The sequence below is a fragment of the Glarea lozoyensis genome, assembly GCF_000409485.1.
Source record: "Glarea lozoyensis ATCC 20868 chromosome Unknown GLAREA12, whole genome shotgun sequence".
Lineage (NCBI taxonomy): Eukaryota > Fungi > Ascomycota > Leotiomycetes > Helotiales > Helotiaceae > Glarea > Glarea lozoyensis.
Genome location: NW_007360986.1, coordinates 112,764 through 127,680, shown reverse-complemented (window position 1 = coordinate 127,680; position 14,917 = coordinate 112,764). Strand labels below are relative to the sequence as shown.

The 14,917-nt window shown below is 43.2% G+C and overlaps 5 protein-coding genes across 5 annotated transcripts; 3 read left to right on the top strand and 2 right to left on the bottom strand.

The window, feature by feature from the left end:
* Window positions 1–855: 855 nt before the first annotated feature.
* GLAREA_10500 (uncharacterized protein) lies at window positions 856–3,927 on the top strand (the record flags this gene model as incomplete). The annotated part of the gene is made up of 6 exons (XM_008079601.1): window positions 856–867; window positions 1,151–1,341; window positions 1,387–1,685; window positions 1,736–2,539; window positions 2,586–2,705; window positions 2,753–3,927. 6 exons carry the CDS (start codon window positions 856–858, stop codon window positions 3,925–3,927), a joined length of 2,601 nt encoding a protein of 866 aa, XP_008077792.1.
* Window positions 3,928–4,853: 926 nt separating this feature from the next.
* On the bottom strand, window positions 4,854–5,483 carry GLAREA_10499 (beta-carbonic anhydrase, cab; the record flags this gene model as incomplete). The annotated part of the gene is made up of 1 exon (XM_008079600.1): window positions 4,854–5,483. The coding sequence occupies one exon, from the start codon at window positions 5,481–5,483 to the stop codon at window positions 4,854–4,856; it is 630 nt and encodes a 209-aa protein (XP_008077791.1).
* Window positions 5,484–7,989: 2,506 nt separating this feature from the next.
* On the top strand, window positions 7,990–9,092 carry GLAREA_10498 (uncharacterized protein; the record flags this gene model as incomplete). The annotated part of the gene is made up of 4 exons (XM_008079599.1): window positions 7,990–8,018; window positions 8,079–8,319; window positions 8,380–8,856; window positions 8,904–9,092. The coding sequence occupies 4 exons, from the start codon at window positions 7,990–7,992 to the stop codon at window positions 9,090–9,092; spliced, it is 936 nt and encodes a 311-aa protein (XP_008077790.1).
* Window positions 9,093–9,223: 131 nt separating this feature from the next.
* Window positions 9,224–10,645, bottom strand: GLAREA_10497 (uncharacterized protein; the record flags this gene model as incomplete). Its single annotated transcript, XM_008079598.1, has 1 exon — window positions 9,224–10,645. One exon carries the CDS (start codon window positions 10,643–10,645, stop codon window positions 9,224–9,226), a length of 1,422 nt encoding a protein of 473 aa, XP_008077789.1.
* Window positions 10,646–13,202: 2,557 nt separating this feature from the next.
* GLAREA_10496 (Six-hairpin glycosidase) lies at window positions 13,203–14,207 on the top strand (the record flags this gene model as incomplete). Its single annotated transcript, XM_008079597.1, has 1 exon — window positions 13,203–14,207. The coding sequence occupies one exon, from the start codon at window positions 13,203–13,205 to the stop codon at window positions 14,205–14,207; it is 1,005 nt and encodes a 334-aa protein (XP_008077788.1).
* Window positions 14,208–14,917: the final 710 nt, after the last annotated feature.

Here is a 14,917-nt window from a genome sequence, read left to right as displayed (position 1 = left end):
AAGGTCTTTGTTCTATTCTCATCTTGCTGCTCTTTCTCATTTATAGCTCTTTGACATATACATCTCACCCTCGGGATATAAAACGTTAGGGACTCTAATATGTCGCTTCTCTCAGCCATCTCAAGAGTTTTGCCTAACTCTCATATGTTACTACTCTTTTCAACTTACAGGTCTTTGGCGCACCCCCACTTCTCGTGGGGATTTTACGACCTAAAAAGGTTCAAAGAGGGCTTCGCCTTTCTCGGCCGTTTAAAATAGTTTATTCTACTTTCATTTTTATATATTTTTATTTTATTCTATATCAATGGCAATCGTGTACTTCGTACACGTACCTCAACCCAACCCTTGGACCTTGGACCCTGAAATACTTGGCTAGGCCTAGACCAGATCTAAGATTTAGTACGGTCCGACGCCTTGTCGCACTGTCGATTCCTGTGCAGCTAAGCAGTCGGTTTATCCCTGCATTTGCCATCTCATCTTGTTTTCCTGGAACACCATCGGCCTAGCATGAAGGTCTCGACGTCAGACTCCAACCTCGTGGGACTGTGTATGCTTGGCTGCCTCGAATTGAAGTTACTTTAGATAATTCAATTCTTTCATTTTTCACTGCGATCAATTCTTCTTTAATTAATAAATCTGTTATTTTTTGTTACCATTTTGTAACCGGGTTTTATTCCATTATTGTGGAAATCATTTCCCATCCTGCGCCGGCCCATGTCATTTCAGCTGGTCGTGATCGCTTCTCCACGTCGATCACGCCTCTAACTGTCTACGCACAAGCGTGCACCACTAGACCCCTTAGTCGCATCGACGACTCGAGTGCTACTTACTAGTGATGTGTCAAGCGGCAGCAACATGACGATTACGGTGGGACGAACGCTTGTTGACCTTGGAACAATTTGCTGGAGCCGAACCTAAATTGCCAACCTCATATTATTGCGACGACAACTAAGGGTGTTGCCTCCTTTATCTTTACAATAATTCGGATTGCTTCTGATCTGTGGATTGTCGAGTCTCACTATTATATGAGGTTTTTCGGTTGAGCTGTGCGACAGTGAAAATGGTATGTCTCTTCGCCCCCTTCTGGATTGAATTCGCAAACAAACAATATCGATCCTCGATTTGGAGCTCAAGCTGATAGCGATACTAGTCATCCACCAATTCCCAAACCGCTGGTTCTGGTACCAGCACCGGATCATCTAATTCACTCTCCAGTTTCCTTTCTACCTTGGTACCCGTGGCCGCACAAGCTATCGCCTTTACCGCAGTTTTCTTCCTCATTCGCAGCAAATTCAAGCGCGTATATCGTCCTCGAACGTATCTCGACACTCTCTACGATGGGTAGGATTCGCCTTTGTTTTACACAACTATACTAACCTGTCACAGGGAGAAGTCACATCCATTGCCAGATAAGAAGTTCGGCTGGTTGAGCACCTTCAAGTCTATTCCCGATGAGCATGTTCTCAACCATCAGTCACTCGATGGATACCTTTACCTGCGATTTTTGAAGATTCTGGCAGTCATCTGTTTTGCCGGCTCGTGCCTTACGTTCCCTGTGTTGTTCCCTGTTAATGCGACGGGTGGTGGCGGGCAAACGCAACTTGATCTTCTTTCGTTCTCCAATATCAACGATCAGCAAAAGAATCGATACTATGCGCATGTGTTCTGTGGCTGGATCTTCTTTGGTATGTCGTCTTGCACCATGTTTTAATGTACAAGCTTCTGACATTGGCAGCTTTCGTGATGTGGATCGTCACTCGAGAGACAATTTACTTCATCAACTTACGCCACGCATACCTCCTCGCCCCATTCAACGCTTCCAGGATTTCCTCCCGGACCGTCCTGTTTACTGATGTTCCAGCCGAGTTTCTCAACGTGAACAAACTCCAGGAGGTTTTCGCAGGCGGTGTACAACGCGCATGGCTTGCTACGGACTGTGGTGATTTGGAAGACTTGGTCGAGGAGCGAGACGAACATGCTTTTAAACTTGAGGCGGCTGAGATCAAAATCTGCCAGGTGGCCAATAAGCGACGACTGAAGTGGACGAAGAAGAACGACAAACGATTGAATGCTACCGCGAGTAATGAGGAAAGGGCAATGCCAGGATCTCAATTCCAGAAGGACAAGGATCGCCCAACTCAAAGATTGGGAAAGATTCCTTGTATTGGACACAAGGTTGATACCATCGAATACACTCGCAGCGAACTCAAACGACTCAATCCCGAGATTGAAAGACAGCAATACGCGCATCAGCACTTTGATGCTAAGATCTTGCCATCTGTATTTGTCGAATTCACATCGCAGCACACTGCTTGGACGGCATACAGAAGAATGACCCCAAAGAAGAATCCTAAGATGTATCCTCGTGCGGTATCTATGACGCCGTCCGATGTCATTTGGCAAAACCTCCGAATTACCAAGAAGGAACGCATTCCGAGAAAAATTGCTACTAACACTTTCCTGACTCTGATGATCATCTTCTGGTCTATTCCGGTTGCTGTTGTCGGTGCTATCAGTAACATCAATTATCTGACGGATAGTAAGTGCCCCGCGTATTTGATGAAGCAGCGCTAATTCCCGAGTAGAAGTTCCATTCTTAAGCTTCATCAATAGCATACCAGAGGTCATTCTGGGTGTTGTCACTGGACTATTGCCATCAATTTTGCTTTCTATTTTGATGGCTTTGGTGCCTATTGTTTGTCGATGTAAGAATACGTCTCTTGGGTTCTGGTCTAGAGCTAACATTATTTAGTCATGATGAAACAAAGTGGTGAAGTCACTCATCCAGCAGTCGAACTCAAAACTCAGAACTGGTATATGGCATTCCAAGTCATTCAAGTTTTCCTCATCACCACTTTCTCTTCTGGAGCCGCCTCTGTCGTAACCCAGATCATCAACGAACCAGGTAGCGCTACCACACTTCTTGCAGAGAATTTACCTAAAGCTTCGAACTTTTACATTTCATACATCATTGTTCAGTGTCTCGGATTGGCGGCTGGACAGCTGCTAAGCATTGGACCTCTCGTCATGATCACCGTTGTTGGAAAGTTCTTGGACAAGTCACCCAGAAAGATGTATAATCGTTATATCAATCTTGCCGGTTTACAATGGGGCTCACTATATCCTCGATTCGGCAATTTAGGCATCATTGCCATCACATACTCGATCATTGCACCACTCGTAATGGGATTTGCCGCAGTCGGCTTTGCACTCGTATATTTCGCCGTCAGATACAATTCAATGTTCGTCGTCAATAACAACATCGACACCAAGGGCCTCGCCTACGCAAAAGCTCTCCAACAACTCATGGTTGGTATCTATCTTTCCGAGATCTGTCTAATCGGCCTCTTTGCCATCAACACTGCTCCCGGCCCAATCGTTCTCATGGCAGTCTTCCTCGTCGGAACCATCATCTACCACATCATGCTTCGATCAGCATTAGGACCCCTCACCACCTACCTTCCCGAATCCATGGACGGCAAAGCCCAAGCCGACCTCCTCCACATCAGACACGCCAATTTCGACGCCACCCACAGTAATACTCCTCCAAGCGAAGTATCACAAACCCCCCTCGCACCTACTAAGAAATCCTCCTTCCTCGCCAAGCTCTTCAACCCCGCGAAATTCGCCTCTCACGCTAAAGTCCAGGCCCTCGTCCCGAACTGGGAGCCCCCGCATTACGCGCACGAAGACGCCGATATGGCGTACTATAACCCGTGTATCGCGCGCCCGCCGCCGACGCTCTGGATCGTCCAGGATGAGATGGGGATTAGTGCGAGAGAAGTTAGGGAGTCGAGGGAGGTGATTGGCATCTCGGATGAGTTTGCGCGGTTTGAGGGCGAGAAGGGGAAGGTGGTTTGGGATTCGCCCGAGGAGGGGGGACGGTTGACGGATATGCCGATTTATGAGAAGAGGGTTGATTATTAGGGGGGTTTTGTGGGGGTCTTTGTGGGGGTTGAGTTAGGGATTAGGTGGTGTGGTGTTGGGTTTAAGAGGGGGTGTATTGTGTTTAAGATGAGGTGGATGGGAGTAGATGGAATTAGTAATACCTTGTTTAGTGTTTATTTTTTGTATTTTTATAATTAGGGAGCGTGCGAGTTTGGCGGGATTCGATAGAGTTCTTTTAGATTTAATATATATAATAATTCCGTCTACGCCTATACGATTAATATTTTACATTCTACGGCTTTATAACTAGGTAATTAAAAGGTTTTATTAAACGATTTAAAGTAGACGGGTTTTAAAGAAGAGTCTTTTAGTTATATTTCTAAAATTAATATATATTACTAGTATCTATACTATTTCTCTATATACTCTATATACTCTATAAAGTCTTATATAGACTATTAATACTATAATTATTATTTATATATATTTAAAAGATAGAGTATTAGTAATTTAGTATAATAGAGGGTTTATAGTTAGAAAGAGTAGTAGAAGGTAGATAGAAGAGGTATTAAGAGGTAGATAAAGTAGTAGTATTAGAAAAGAGAGCTTTATTTTCTATTAGTAGATTTAGTAGATTAAGGTAGAAGGTAGTATAGATACTAATAAATTATAAGATAGCTCTTCTTAAACTAATAAGTAAAAGTTATAGGCCTAAAATAGTACAGTCTCTTAACCGCCTCGGTTTCTTTTCTAAAGGACTTAAAGAATCGGGTTTAGTTGTATTTGTAGATATAATAGATGTATATTATGTAATTATTCTCTCGTCCTAATAACCTCAACCCATATGCCTAAAACCTGACAGTTTCTGAACCGCCTTATTTCTTCTTTTTAAGGAGGAGGTCTTGGTTGTTTTCAGGTGTAACACACATAGTAATGGCCTCATTATCCCAACCCACATCTTAATCTTACACCTCCCCGTCCACCTTCTCCCCCGTCCTAACAACCCTCACCCCCTCCCCCCTCTCCTCATCCCACACAAACGCCCAAACCCTCAACCCCCTCTCCACCACCGCCTTCCTTACCATCTCCTGCCGCCCCAACCACTCCGCCTCAGCCAGCACATATAACTCCTCGAACCGCTTCTCCTCCTCCTCCTTCCCCATCCCTTTTCTTAACCTCGCATGCTCCGCGTGAAACGCAGCTATATCCTTCCCCCATACGCCCCACGATGTCGTCTGTTCTTCCGTGGAAGTGGAGGGTGTAGAGAGGAAAGAACACCCGTAATGTCCGCATACCACGATGTGTTCGACGCCGAGCAGGTTCAGCGACCATTCGAGCGCGGATTGCGTGGAGAGGTCGGTGGCGCTGAGGAGGGGGCCGAGGTTGCGGTGGATGAACATCGAGGCGCGCGGGTTCGTGACGGCGTTCGTGTCGGTGGTGGGGGTGGTGGTGCAGCCGATCCAGAGGATGTGCGGGGTAGGTGAGGTTGTGGTTGTGGTGGAGGGGGAGGGAGATTGTCGGGGAGGTATCAGGTTCCTGGGGATTGGGAGGGTGGTGTAGGGGGTTGAGAGGAGGGAGGGGGATGAGAATGGCATTTTTGTTCGTCGTCGTGTGGTATGCCTTTTCGTGGTGTGTGTTTTGTGTTTCGTGGGCGAGTATGGGAAATGAAGATATACTTTCCTGCCCGTATATTTGTAAATAGAATGAAAACAGGAAAAACAAGAAAGAAAATGAGAGAAGAAGGTAAGACTGTAATTAAAGTTCTTTGAACTAGTCTGTTCACCACCCTCTAAAGTTCAAGAAAACAGGTGATTCTAGCAAAAGTCACACCACTTTACGCGTTTTCTTGTGGAGCCTTGTTTGAATTTGCGGGGTGAATTAAGTCTGGCGACGTATTTGGAAATGAAAGACGGTATACGTATATATATATATACACAAATTATTTGGAGAATTAATTGTCTGTCATTTACATTTTGCAAAACCCCCGGAAAAAAACTGAAAAGAAGACAGGATGGTGTTCTTCAAAATTTCATGTCGTGACCCCTGGATGTGGTGGGAATGTGGGGTTGATCCTGGGAGGTGATCTAGATCGAGGGCTTGGCGAATTATATAATTGTTCCGATTTTTTTTTTGGCCTCGGCGTAAAGTAGGTCTTATTCCTCGCTTATTTGAAAAGGGGCTAAATGCGATATTTCTGTGCGAAATTTTATTTCGAGAAGGGTTCGGTGGGATGGAAATACGCTGTTAGCTTTAAATAGTAAAATTAGTAGGACCGGGAGAAGTAGAGTACTTGAAATGAAGGTTATAATATACTTAGGTTAATTTGATATTTTACGTTTGTTCTACTTACAGTATAAGTATTTGTAAATTGGGTTAAGGGGGCTCGCTTAAAATAATACTAGGTTATCCGCCCCCTTTTATTGTTATATTTACCTAAAAGAAGTATTCTATACGAATAGTACTATAGCTTTTTAGCTGTAGAGATGTAAGGAATTAATATTTTGGTTTTAAAGATATAAGAAATTAAAGGGAATGCGGAATTGTATCGGCTGTACTTCTTTTTTCATAGATCTACACCCTTTTCCTTCCTAGTTATAAATATAATCTATTTACCTATCTCGTTAGTAGCTTGTTTACTGAGACGATCGGATATCACTACACCGGAATATGATTCAAATGGGAGTGCGTGTGCTTGACCTACTCCGCCGTTTAGTATTGTTGATTAAGTAGTAATCATATCGATATACACGACCAATCTTCGAAGATAACAGCAATTAGATCTGCATACTTGGCTTTGAGTAATAAAAAAACAAACCACTGTCTAAATCGAAAGCTTGAGTGATTCTATCAAGACTGTCGCCAGCACTAATAGCTACGCAATATAACGCGCCAACAGCTGTCATTGATTTGATGAGGAAAAGATCTCTCTGATGAGAATCAACTTTATGTCTCCGTTTTATGTCTACTGGTAAGCTAAACACGTATGCCTTTTCCTGCATAACTCTGCGACTCTCTCGCAATCTTCCCGCGCAACTTTAGATCAAAGGGCCGTGGAAACTGGTCGTTGGATAGGATAGCTAGATATTGGCAAGTAAAAATGATACTAAAGCTGGGGTGGTTCACAAATACACCTCGCTCAGGATTAACTAGACCCAGAGGAGGCGCTGTTTTCTGGGTTTTCAGCAAAGTTTTACGATGTTAGAGAGCGTCGGCCTATTCAGTTGACTTTTGACAAAGAACCTCGTGACTTTCTGAAATATTATGCACTTGCATATATCTTGTTGATATTGATGATGATCTTGGGTTTCAAGTGTTCACTGGAGGAAACTTTGTATGGGGATCAATTCGAAATATACAAGGCAACATATCGTTTCGTATCAAACAAGTGTAACAATAGACTGAAGGTTAAATCTTTCAAGCTAACTTGTTTCCACAAATTCTTTTGGCAAACAGTGCCATTCGTGCTTGGATGAATTCCAAAGAAAGTCATTACAGATTTATCATTGATGATAATGTGAGTCAGGTTCTCAACTAGCACTTCAATACTGAAATAACTTGTGCAAACATCCCACACTTACTTCCAATGATATTTTCCTTACATCCATCTAATTTTAGAGTTGTAATGTCTCATATCCATCAAAGGATTTCGTCGTGGGCAAAAGTGTCTGGACGCTCAGACACATGGGACTCCTTTGTCTCAACGACTTGCCCCGTGCCTTTCAACTGGCCCTATTTGGCACATCAATGTTCTGTTTCAACTTTTGACCACTTTCGTAAGAATAATCAAAGCTTTGTTCAGCTGGTTTACAATATACGGTTTCCAGCATGCAATTGAAAGCATCAGCGAAATGTCTCATTACGATGTTGCCAAACAGTCTATCTTTGTGTCTTGGACTCTTGATTCATATTGCCATCAGCTTCATGGAAGTTCTTTGTTAGCAAAAAGGTATGATGAGGATGCAATGTAATTATTATGTGTACTTAAGTTTCGCTCTGCTGGCTCTCAAATTTAAACCCATCTTTTGACTAAAGCAATTGTATTTGCGCCATATTCTACGAGCTTTGCATCGTTCTCAAGTTTGACGTCGAAAATCATTCAAGATGTCTAAACCAGTACCGGAGAAAAGCTTGTACTAGCCTCCCCCTCCTCTTGTCGCGTTGTGTGCCTTCACTGACTTCCTTGCTTCTAGGTGTGATTTTTTGATAAAACGAGATCCATTATCGACAAGCAAACTTAAAGTCAGACTGGACTTTCCAATGGCAACCCTCCCCCTCCTCCGGGAGAATGGTATGCCTGATTCTGCATATATATCTGCGCCATGTTACATGTGGTCTAGTCACATTACATTTCCAAATTCAGTTGGTGTGATATCGGATGCCCAGCTATGGCAAATCGCCCTAGAAGCAGGTAGAGAAATGGAAGACGAATTCGTGCGTAGATTTCCAACATGCTGTCTCTGCGTTATTAACGAACGACTGATTTGCCAACAGGAACAATACGAAATGATGAACCGTAACAAGAAACTACCGGGGGCTATGACTGTACTGGCCTTTGACCGTGAGATCATTGTTGCCTCATCCCAGAAAGGAAGATTCTCGTTCGTGTATGACTGCTCGGACACTCCGGTCAAGAGAGACTTGAAGCGCTGTCGAAAGATTGTATGGCAAAGAAGTGCCAGAAAGAGTGCAAAAAAGAGTACGAAAAAGAGCGCCCGGAAGAATGCGAAAAAGAATGCGAGAAAGGGCGCGAGACAGAGCGCGAGAAAGGGCGGTAGAAAGAGTGGGAAAAAGATTGGGAAAGACTTCCGCCACATACATGATGGGAAATGTGGAGAGGAAATGGCTATGCATCTATATTATATGAAACATGGCCTGAACCTATCGAAACTGGAGAATGCGAGAATCGGTACTGTAAAGCTCAAGCCCAACGGAGAACATTCTCACATAGATCCATGCTCCGTCGACAAGGTACGTTTGACGCTAGTATAAGCATTCCTGCAACTAAAAGTGTCCAGGAAAAAGCCAAGGACAAATTCAAGGGCAAAGTCAACGAGGGATTTGGCTGTAAAGAATTTACGGACTTGCTGGGGTTGACTGTCTTGGAAAAAGATACCCTTGGGCAGGCTTACAATTTTGCTACACTTTTTCCAACTGGGTCACCGACTATTGATCACATAGAGTCGCTTCGGAATATTTCGAACTAGTCATGGACAGTGTACCAAAATTTCCGATCTTGTTGAAGCTATTGAATGTTTTGCGATCTCCTGAGCATGTACCAAATCAAAACCGCAAAGGAATTCCTGACAAGTATCAAGCCATTGACTGCTAGTATCTCTTAGAACCACATTGAATTGATTGCTTTAGGTGACCCAAAACGTGCAAAACAAGGAGGCGGGTTAAGTGGGAACGTAATAGAAACCCCAGCTTGGTCACCAATTCTCGTAAATTCGTTCCGTATTGGCTGGTGCCAATCAAACCCTTCCGTGATGAAGAAAATGCTGTGAAGCATAGGCGCATGATCTTTCCTGCGCGAAAGCCATTGTCGCAGTGGCTCAAGGAGGTCTGTTGGCGACACGCTGTCACTATCAGGATCATATATATCCTCCGTAATGCCCAGAAATTCAAGCTTGTTCGGGAGAATCTGAACCAGCGGTTTTGCTATCGGTGGTCGATATCCGCCATTTAGCATATATTGAGGGACTAGCCATCTCTTCAGATGGTGCAATTTTGAGAGTCCACTCAGCGACCCCGTGACATAAGGACGGTCTTCCCCGTCCAAAAGATGGTCTATGTGGGTAGTAAGTGTCAAATCCTCGACTGTGTCTTTGATATAGAGCAATGCTTCTGTAACTTTATCAAGATCTATGTCCTTACTGAAATACCGGTGTCGACCTATGGTTGCCGTGTCCCTATTCCAGTACCAACACCATCTGAGCATCTTCAAGCTCGTAGTGAGTGAAAGTATTTTGTGAAGATGTTTTTCGCGTAGGAATTGCAGGTCCAATGATACTAGTGTTGAAAGGTTTGGTGGCAAGACCGTAGGCCACGCGAATTTAATGGGGTTGTCTATGCAGATGGAAAGGTTTTGAAGGGCTGGCAAGTAGAGTATTGGCAAGACCTCCTTCGTGTTTTTGTGAATTGGCAAAGAACCGTATTGTTGCACGAATTGGTATGTGAAGGTTACAGATTGGAGTTGTTGAGAAATGGATAGTCCGCTGTTTTGACTCGAATCTTCGCAAAGCGCCGATTTGAGGACCATGCTAAGAATGAGATTGTCTAGGGCAAAATCGGAACCTATCTTGACGCTTCTCAGATGCGACAATTGGCAGATAAGCACCGTCACAAAGGCATCTATGTTTCCTACTTCAAGTTGCCGGATCCATTGATTTCGATAAGTGACTTTCAAGCTTTCGATCCAGGAAATTGGTCGTTCTATATCTTCTATTGTTACTGGAATACTGGGAGTGTAGGTTGGGCCACGATTTATATGTCCTTCAAATTGCGTGCCATCGAGCACGAGAGACCGCACGTACGTCGATCGTTGAGGTCTTGAAAATAAACTCCGCAGAAGTTGAACGATCGGGGGGACGCTAGATGTCGACCAATTGAACTTCACTTGGGAATATAAAGTCTGCTCGGGAAGACGGCAAAGCGTCTTGCAAGTGAGACACAACGCAACAAGATCGGGCTGTGATAGTAGTTGAAAGATCATGTGAAATTCGTCGTTCGACAAATCGAGCAGAGTGGTTGGTGGCATGACTGATGAGAATTCAAATTGGCTGGGTAGAAGCGGATAGATCCTCACATAATTTTTCATAACGGCCTTCTATAAAGCTTCGATAATCATTGAATTATAGAAATACCTTAGAGAGGACGCTAGCTTTGGCATGTATGATTGGAATGCCTTTCTAGTGAGAAATGCTACCCCTGAAACCGCAGCTGATTTACAATCCCAGTAGTGAAAATTTTGCGGATATTATTCTTAGTCGCATTCCTAGTTACATTCTTAGTCATATACTTGGAATGCTGGAAATAGTGCACGAATAGGGCAACTAAAAAGTCACAGAATTGGACACCGCTCTAGCTTTCATTGAGTCGTCATCGAAAACATATGCGCTAAAAGCTGTATATAGTATATGTATAAGTCTCAAGTCGTATTGATAATGTTCCACTTCTTCTCTCTACTAACTGTCAAGTACTCCGAGATACTTTCGCGTCATTTTAGACTATGATGCCTAGCAGTGAACAAGTGCTCTTAGACAATATGATAAGTAAAACCAAGATTCTTAACTATTTTAAAATACCCCTCAGCCAATTTTGGAACAGTGAATATTTAAATTTGAAAGGTAGATCAATTCAACGAGTATTCTTGAAATAAGCGACAAGAGATCCCTGAGTCTATTGAATTTTAGGTAGGGATAGTCAATTATTACTTTACAACCCCAGAAAAAATTAAAGGTCTTATGACTGGAATACTCCAGAGGCGCACGAAGTTGATTTATCCCCCGCCCATGTACTAGTTTTCCCGAGAGCTCAAAGGGAAATTATACTTCATCAATATGAGTATGAACAAACTTCTCCCCATCACTGTCTCAGCTCCCTTGGGGTCCTTGAGAGCATAAGGCACCAACTGATCGCCAAACAACTCATCCATCTGTTCAAGTGTTTTTCCCTTCGTCTCGGGGAAGAAGAAGATATAACAGAGGAATGCTACCACGTTGAACGCAAAGAAGAAGTAGAAAAATTTAAACCCCGTCCGTTCTAGGGCAATGGGTGCCGTCTGAGCGAACAGAAGGTTCAAACACCAAGGTGAGAGTAGACAGAGAATTGCCCTTCGCACGAATCTCGATGGGGAAGATTTCAGCAGGATAAACCCATGAGATAATGGCGACGGATACAAGCAGCAACTTTGGTCTGAAGTGTGGAGAACCCCGGATTTCTTGGTGAGGATGGAAACATGATTTGTCCCTATTAGGGTTCGGAGGGCGGTGGAGGGAGTGGCACAGTAATTTTGGATGGCGAGCGGGGATGTACAGTACTAGACTTTAATATTGAGCCGCTTTCCAAAAACCCACCAAAAACAGCCGTTTTTTACACTTTATAACGACATATATCTTTTGGCCCAAGGAACCGAATTAATTAATTTTAACTCCTAATTATAATCCTAAAGCTTAAATTATATATAGTCTAACGGCTTTAGATTCTAATAAAGCGTCGTTATACTCTATAGACTTAAAATTAATTTTTGCGGTAAAAGTTGCGAAAACCGATTTAGCTCTACTTTTACCGGTCGCATCGTAATTAAATTAAGTTTAAATAAAAAAGCTAAGTAATAGGAAGTTTTATTCTATTAATAACTCTCTTATAATAAAAGGGTTTATCTTTTAGATGTTAGGGTAATTATATACTTTAAAGTGTTTGTAGTGACTTTTGGTGTAAAAGCCCCTTTCGGCTCAATAATAAAACCGGTTACTGTACCGCCCTAATTCATATTGATTGAATGGAGAGAAGCTGAAAGATGGGCTGTCAGGGATTTTCTCTGGCATGGGGCAGAAAACCTCATTGACCTATTGGCTAGGTAGGTAGGGATACAGAAACCTTTTCAGCTAGCGCAAAGAACGTATTTTGGCAGCAGTCGCAAATATTCATTGCTTTAATAAACTGGAAATCACAAGTTCAGGTGTCAAGATCTCGCTCTAGAGTTGGCGGGAGTTTTAATATAACTTGAATTTTGATCAGAAAAACATATACCTGCAAGTGTCCTCCTAAACCAGTCATCGGCTCTTCTAATATATTATGGCACTGCCAACATTACGCCTTTGCATGCACCTTATTTAACCGAAAATGAACGCCCAGCTTCAGGATAAGGCTGTCAAGGTGCCAGAAAGTCAAAATTTGATGCAGCGCCGGTTATTCATTTCAATGACGGCTTCAGTCGGAAAGCTCAAAGTTTGACACCAACGCTATATTCATGGGTAAATGAACCCCTTGCCATCATCAAATTTGAGCCGAGTTCTCTTAGCTTCTTTGGTTACAAATCAACTGAGTTGAGGGGCGTTCAACACCTCGCAACTGTCGCATACGGTAAGGGAGACGAGCTGACAGTAGATTTTGGATCTCACAAAGTTGGCTGCCTTTCTTTCGATTTGGGAGCCGAAGGTGTCAACGTCGATGCCCCCACCAAACTACGCCTGACTTTCGGGGAGATACCGCTTGATGTAGCTGAGCCTTTGCACCCGTGCAACACATGGATTAGTACATCCTGGCTTTCAGACGAGATAATCAATGTAGACTGGCTTCCTTGCGAGGATGAAATGCCTAGACGATACGCATTCCGATATGTCAAATGTGAAATTCTGGACACATCACCAAAATACAAAGTTCGCTTTTCGAATTTCAAGGTTACTGCAATAAGCGCTGTTTCGCCTGAAGTTGCCGCGAGCGTTGCGTCGCTGAATACAAGACACCAAGATCTCATGGATATCGATAGAGTAAGCCGACTGACGGTAAGATCATGCATGCAAACGGTATTTGAAGATGGCCCACGGCGAGATAGGCGGCTCTGGATGGGTGATCTACGACTACAAGCATTAGGCAACTACTGTACATTTAAGGACTTCAATTCCGGTAAACAGTGTCTATATATGTTTGCGGCACTGCCTCGGGAAGGAAGAGGGAAGCTTACCAGCTTGTGTTTTGAAAGACCAAATCTCGCTGCTGCTAGTGATTACATTGTCCACTATGATGCATTATTTGGAGCTACAGTCTATGACTATACTCTTGCTTCAGGTGAACATGAAACAGCGAAAGAGCTGTGGTCAACTATTTTAGGGAGCATGAAAGTTGCACTTTCGCATGTGGATGAAAAAAGTCGATTTTCCTCTGACAAGACTGCAGCCTGGAAATTCCTTGACTGGTCCGAAGGGCTTGACACAAACGCAGGAATGCATGAGCTGGAGCTATTTTGCTGTAAACAAATCAACGCGCTGGCGACAATTCTACACTATCCAAAGCCACATGCCGACGTCGCAAAAGAAATGACGGATGCAGTTCATTATTTCTACGATGAGGAACAAGAACTGTTTGTGAGCGGGTCAAATCGCCAAGTGTCATGGACTTCACAAGCTTGGATGGCACTATCGGCATCAATGCCACCTTCAAGCGCACTTCTCGCGATGAAAAAAGCAATGTCACACCCTGGTGCTGTAAAACCACTCACACCTTACGCTTATCACCATGTTGCTGAAGCCTTAGCACGTAATGATGGAAAGGAGGAATGTCTTGTTCTTCTTAGGCAGTACTGGAAGGTATGGCATTAGCAGGAGCTGATAAGTTCTGGGAGTGCTTTGATGAGACAAACCCAAGGCGAAGTCCTTATGGAGATGTCCACAATGAAAGTTTCTGTCATGCTTGGTGCTGTACACCTAGCTACCTACTTCGAGTAGTGTTGAAAGATTTTCTTGAGAAAAATTGAGAACAGGTTGCGGATGACATAGCAACGGCATTATATAATTCTGGTTCTGTGAATGTAATAAGAATATGTATGGAAATTGAGACCTCTTCCCGAGTGATAATACATTAAAGAGACAAATCATTAATTCTTATAAAAGGATATAGACGGGAGAAGTCGCAAATATCACTGAACCATCGCCAAAGAATGGTGACAGTGTTGTGTATAGTAAGAAGCAAAATCGAATTTGATAGATTTAGATATTTGAAACGATCAAGTATGAGACCGGAGTACTTCTCTTTGGTTCCGAATTGCTGCTTGCAAGATATTGAGCGTCGTAAGTTCATGTAAGATGAACAGATGGGGAAACTATGACTATGTTGTTTTGTATGATATGCGGCAGTTCGTGAGACATATTCGGAAGGTTATTAATCACGAATTGAGCGTAATTGAAATAACCGTTCATTCTGGCCCGGAGAGAACTGTCAGAGGGTACTTAGTTCACTTACTTCATCGGGAATAACATAGTAGAACCTATTGTTATTAGAATACACTTGTGGAACCATGTGGCGATATAAT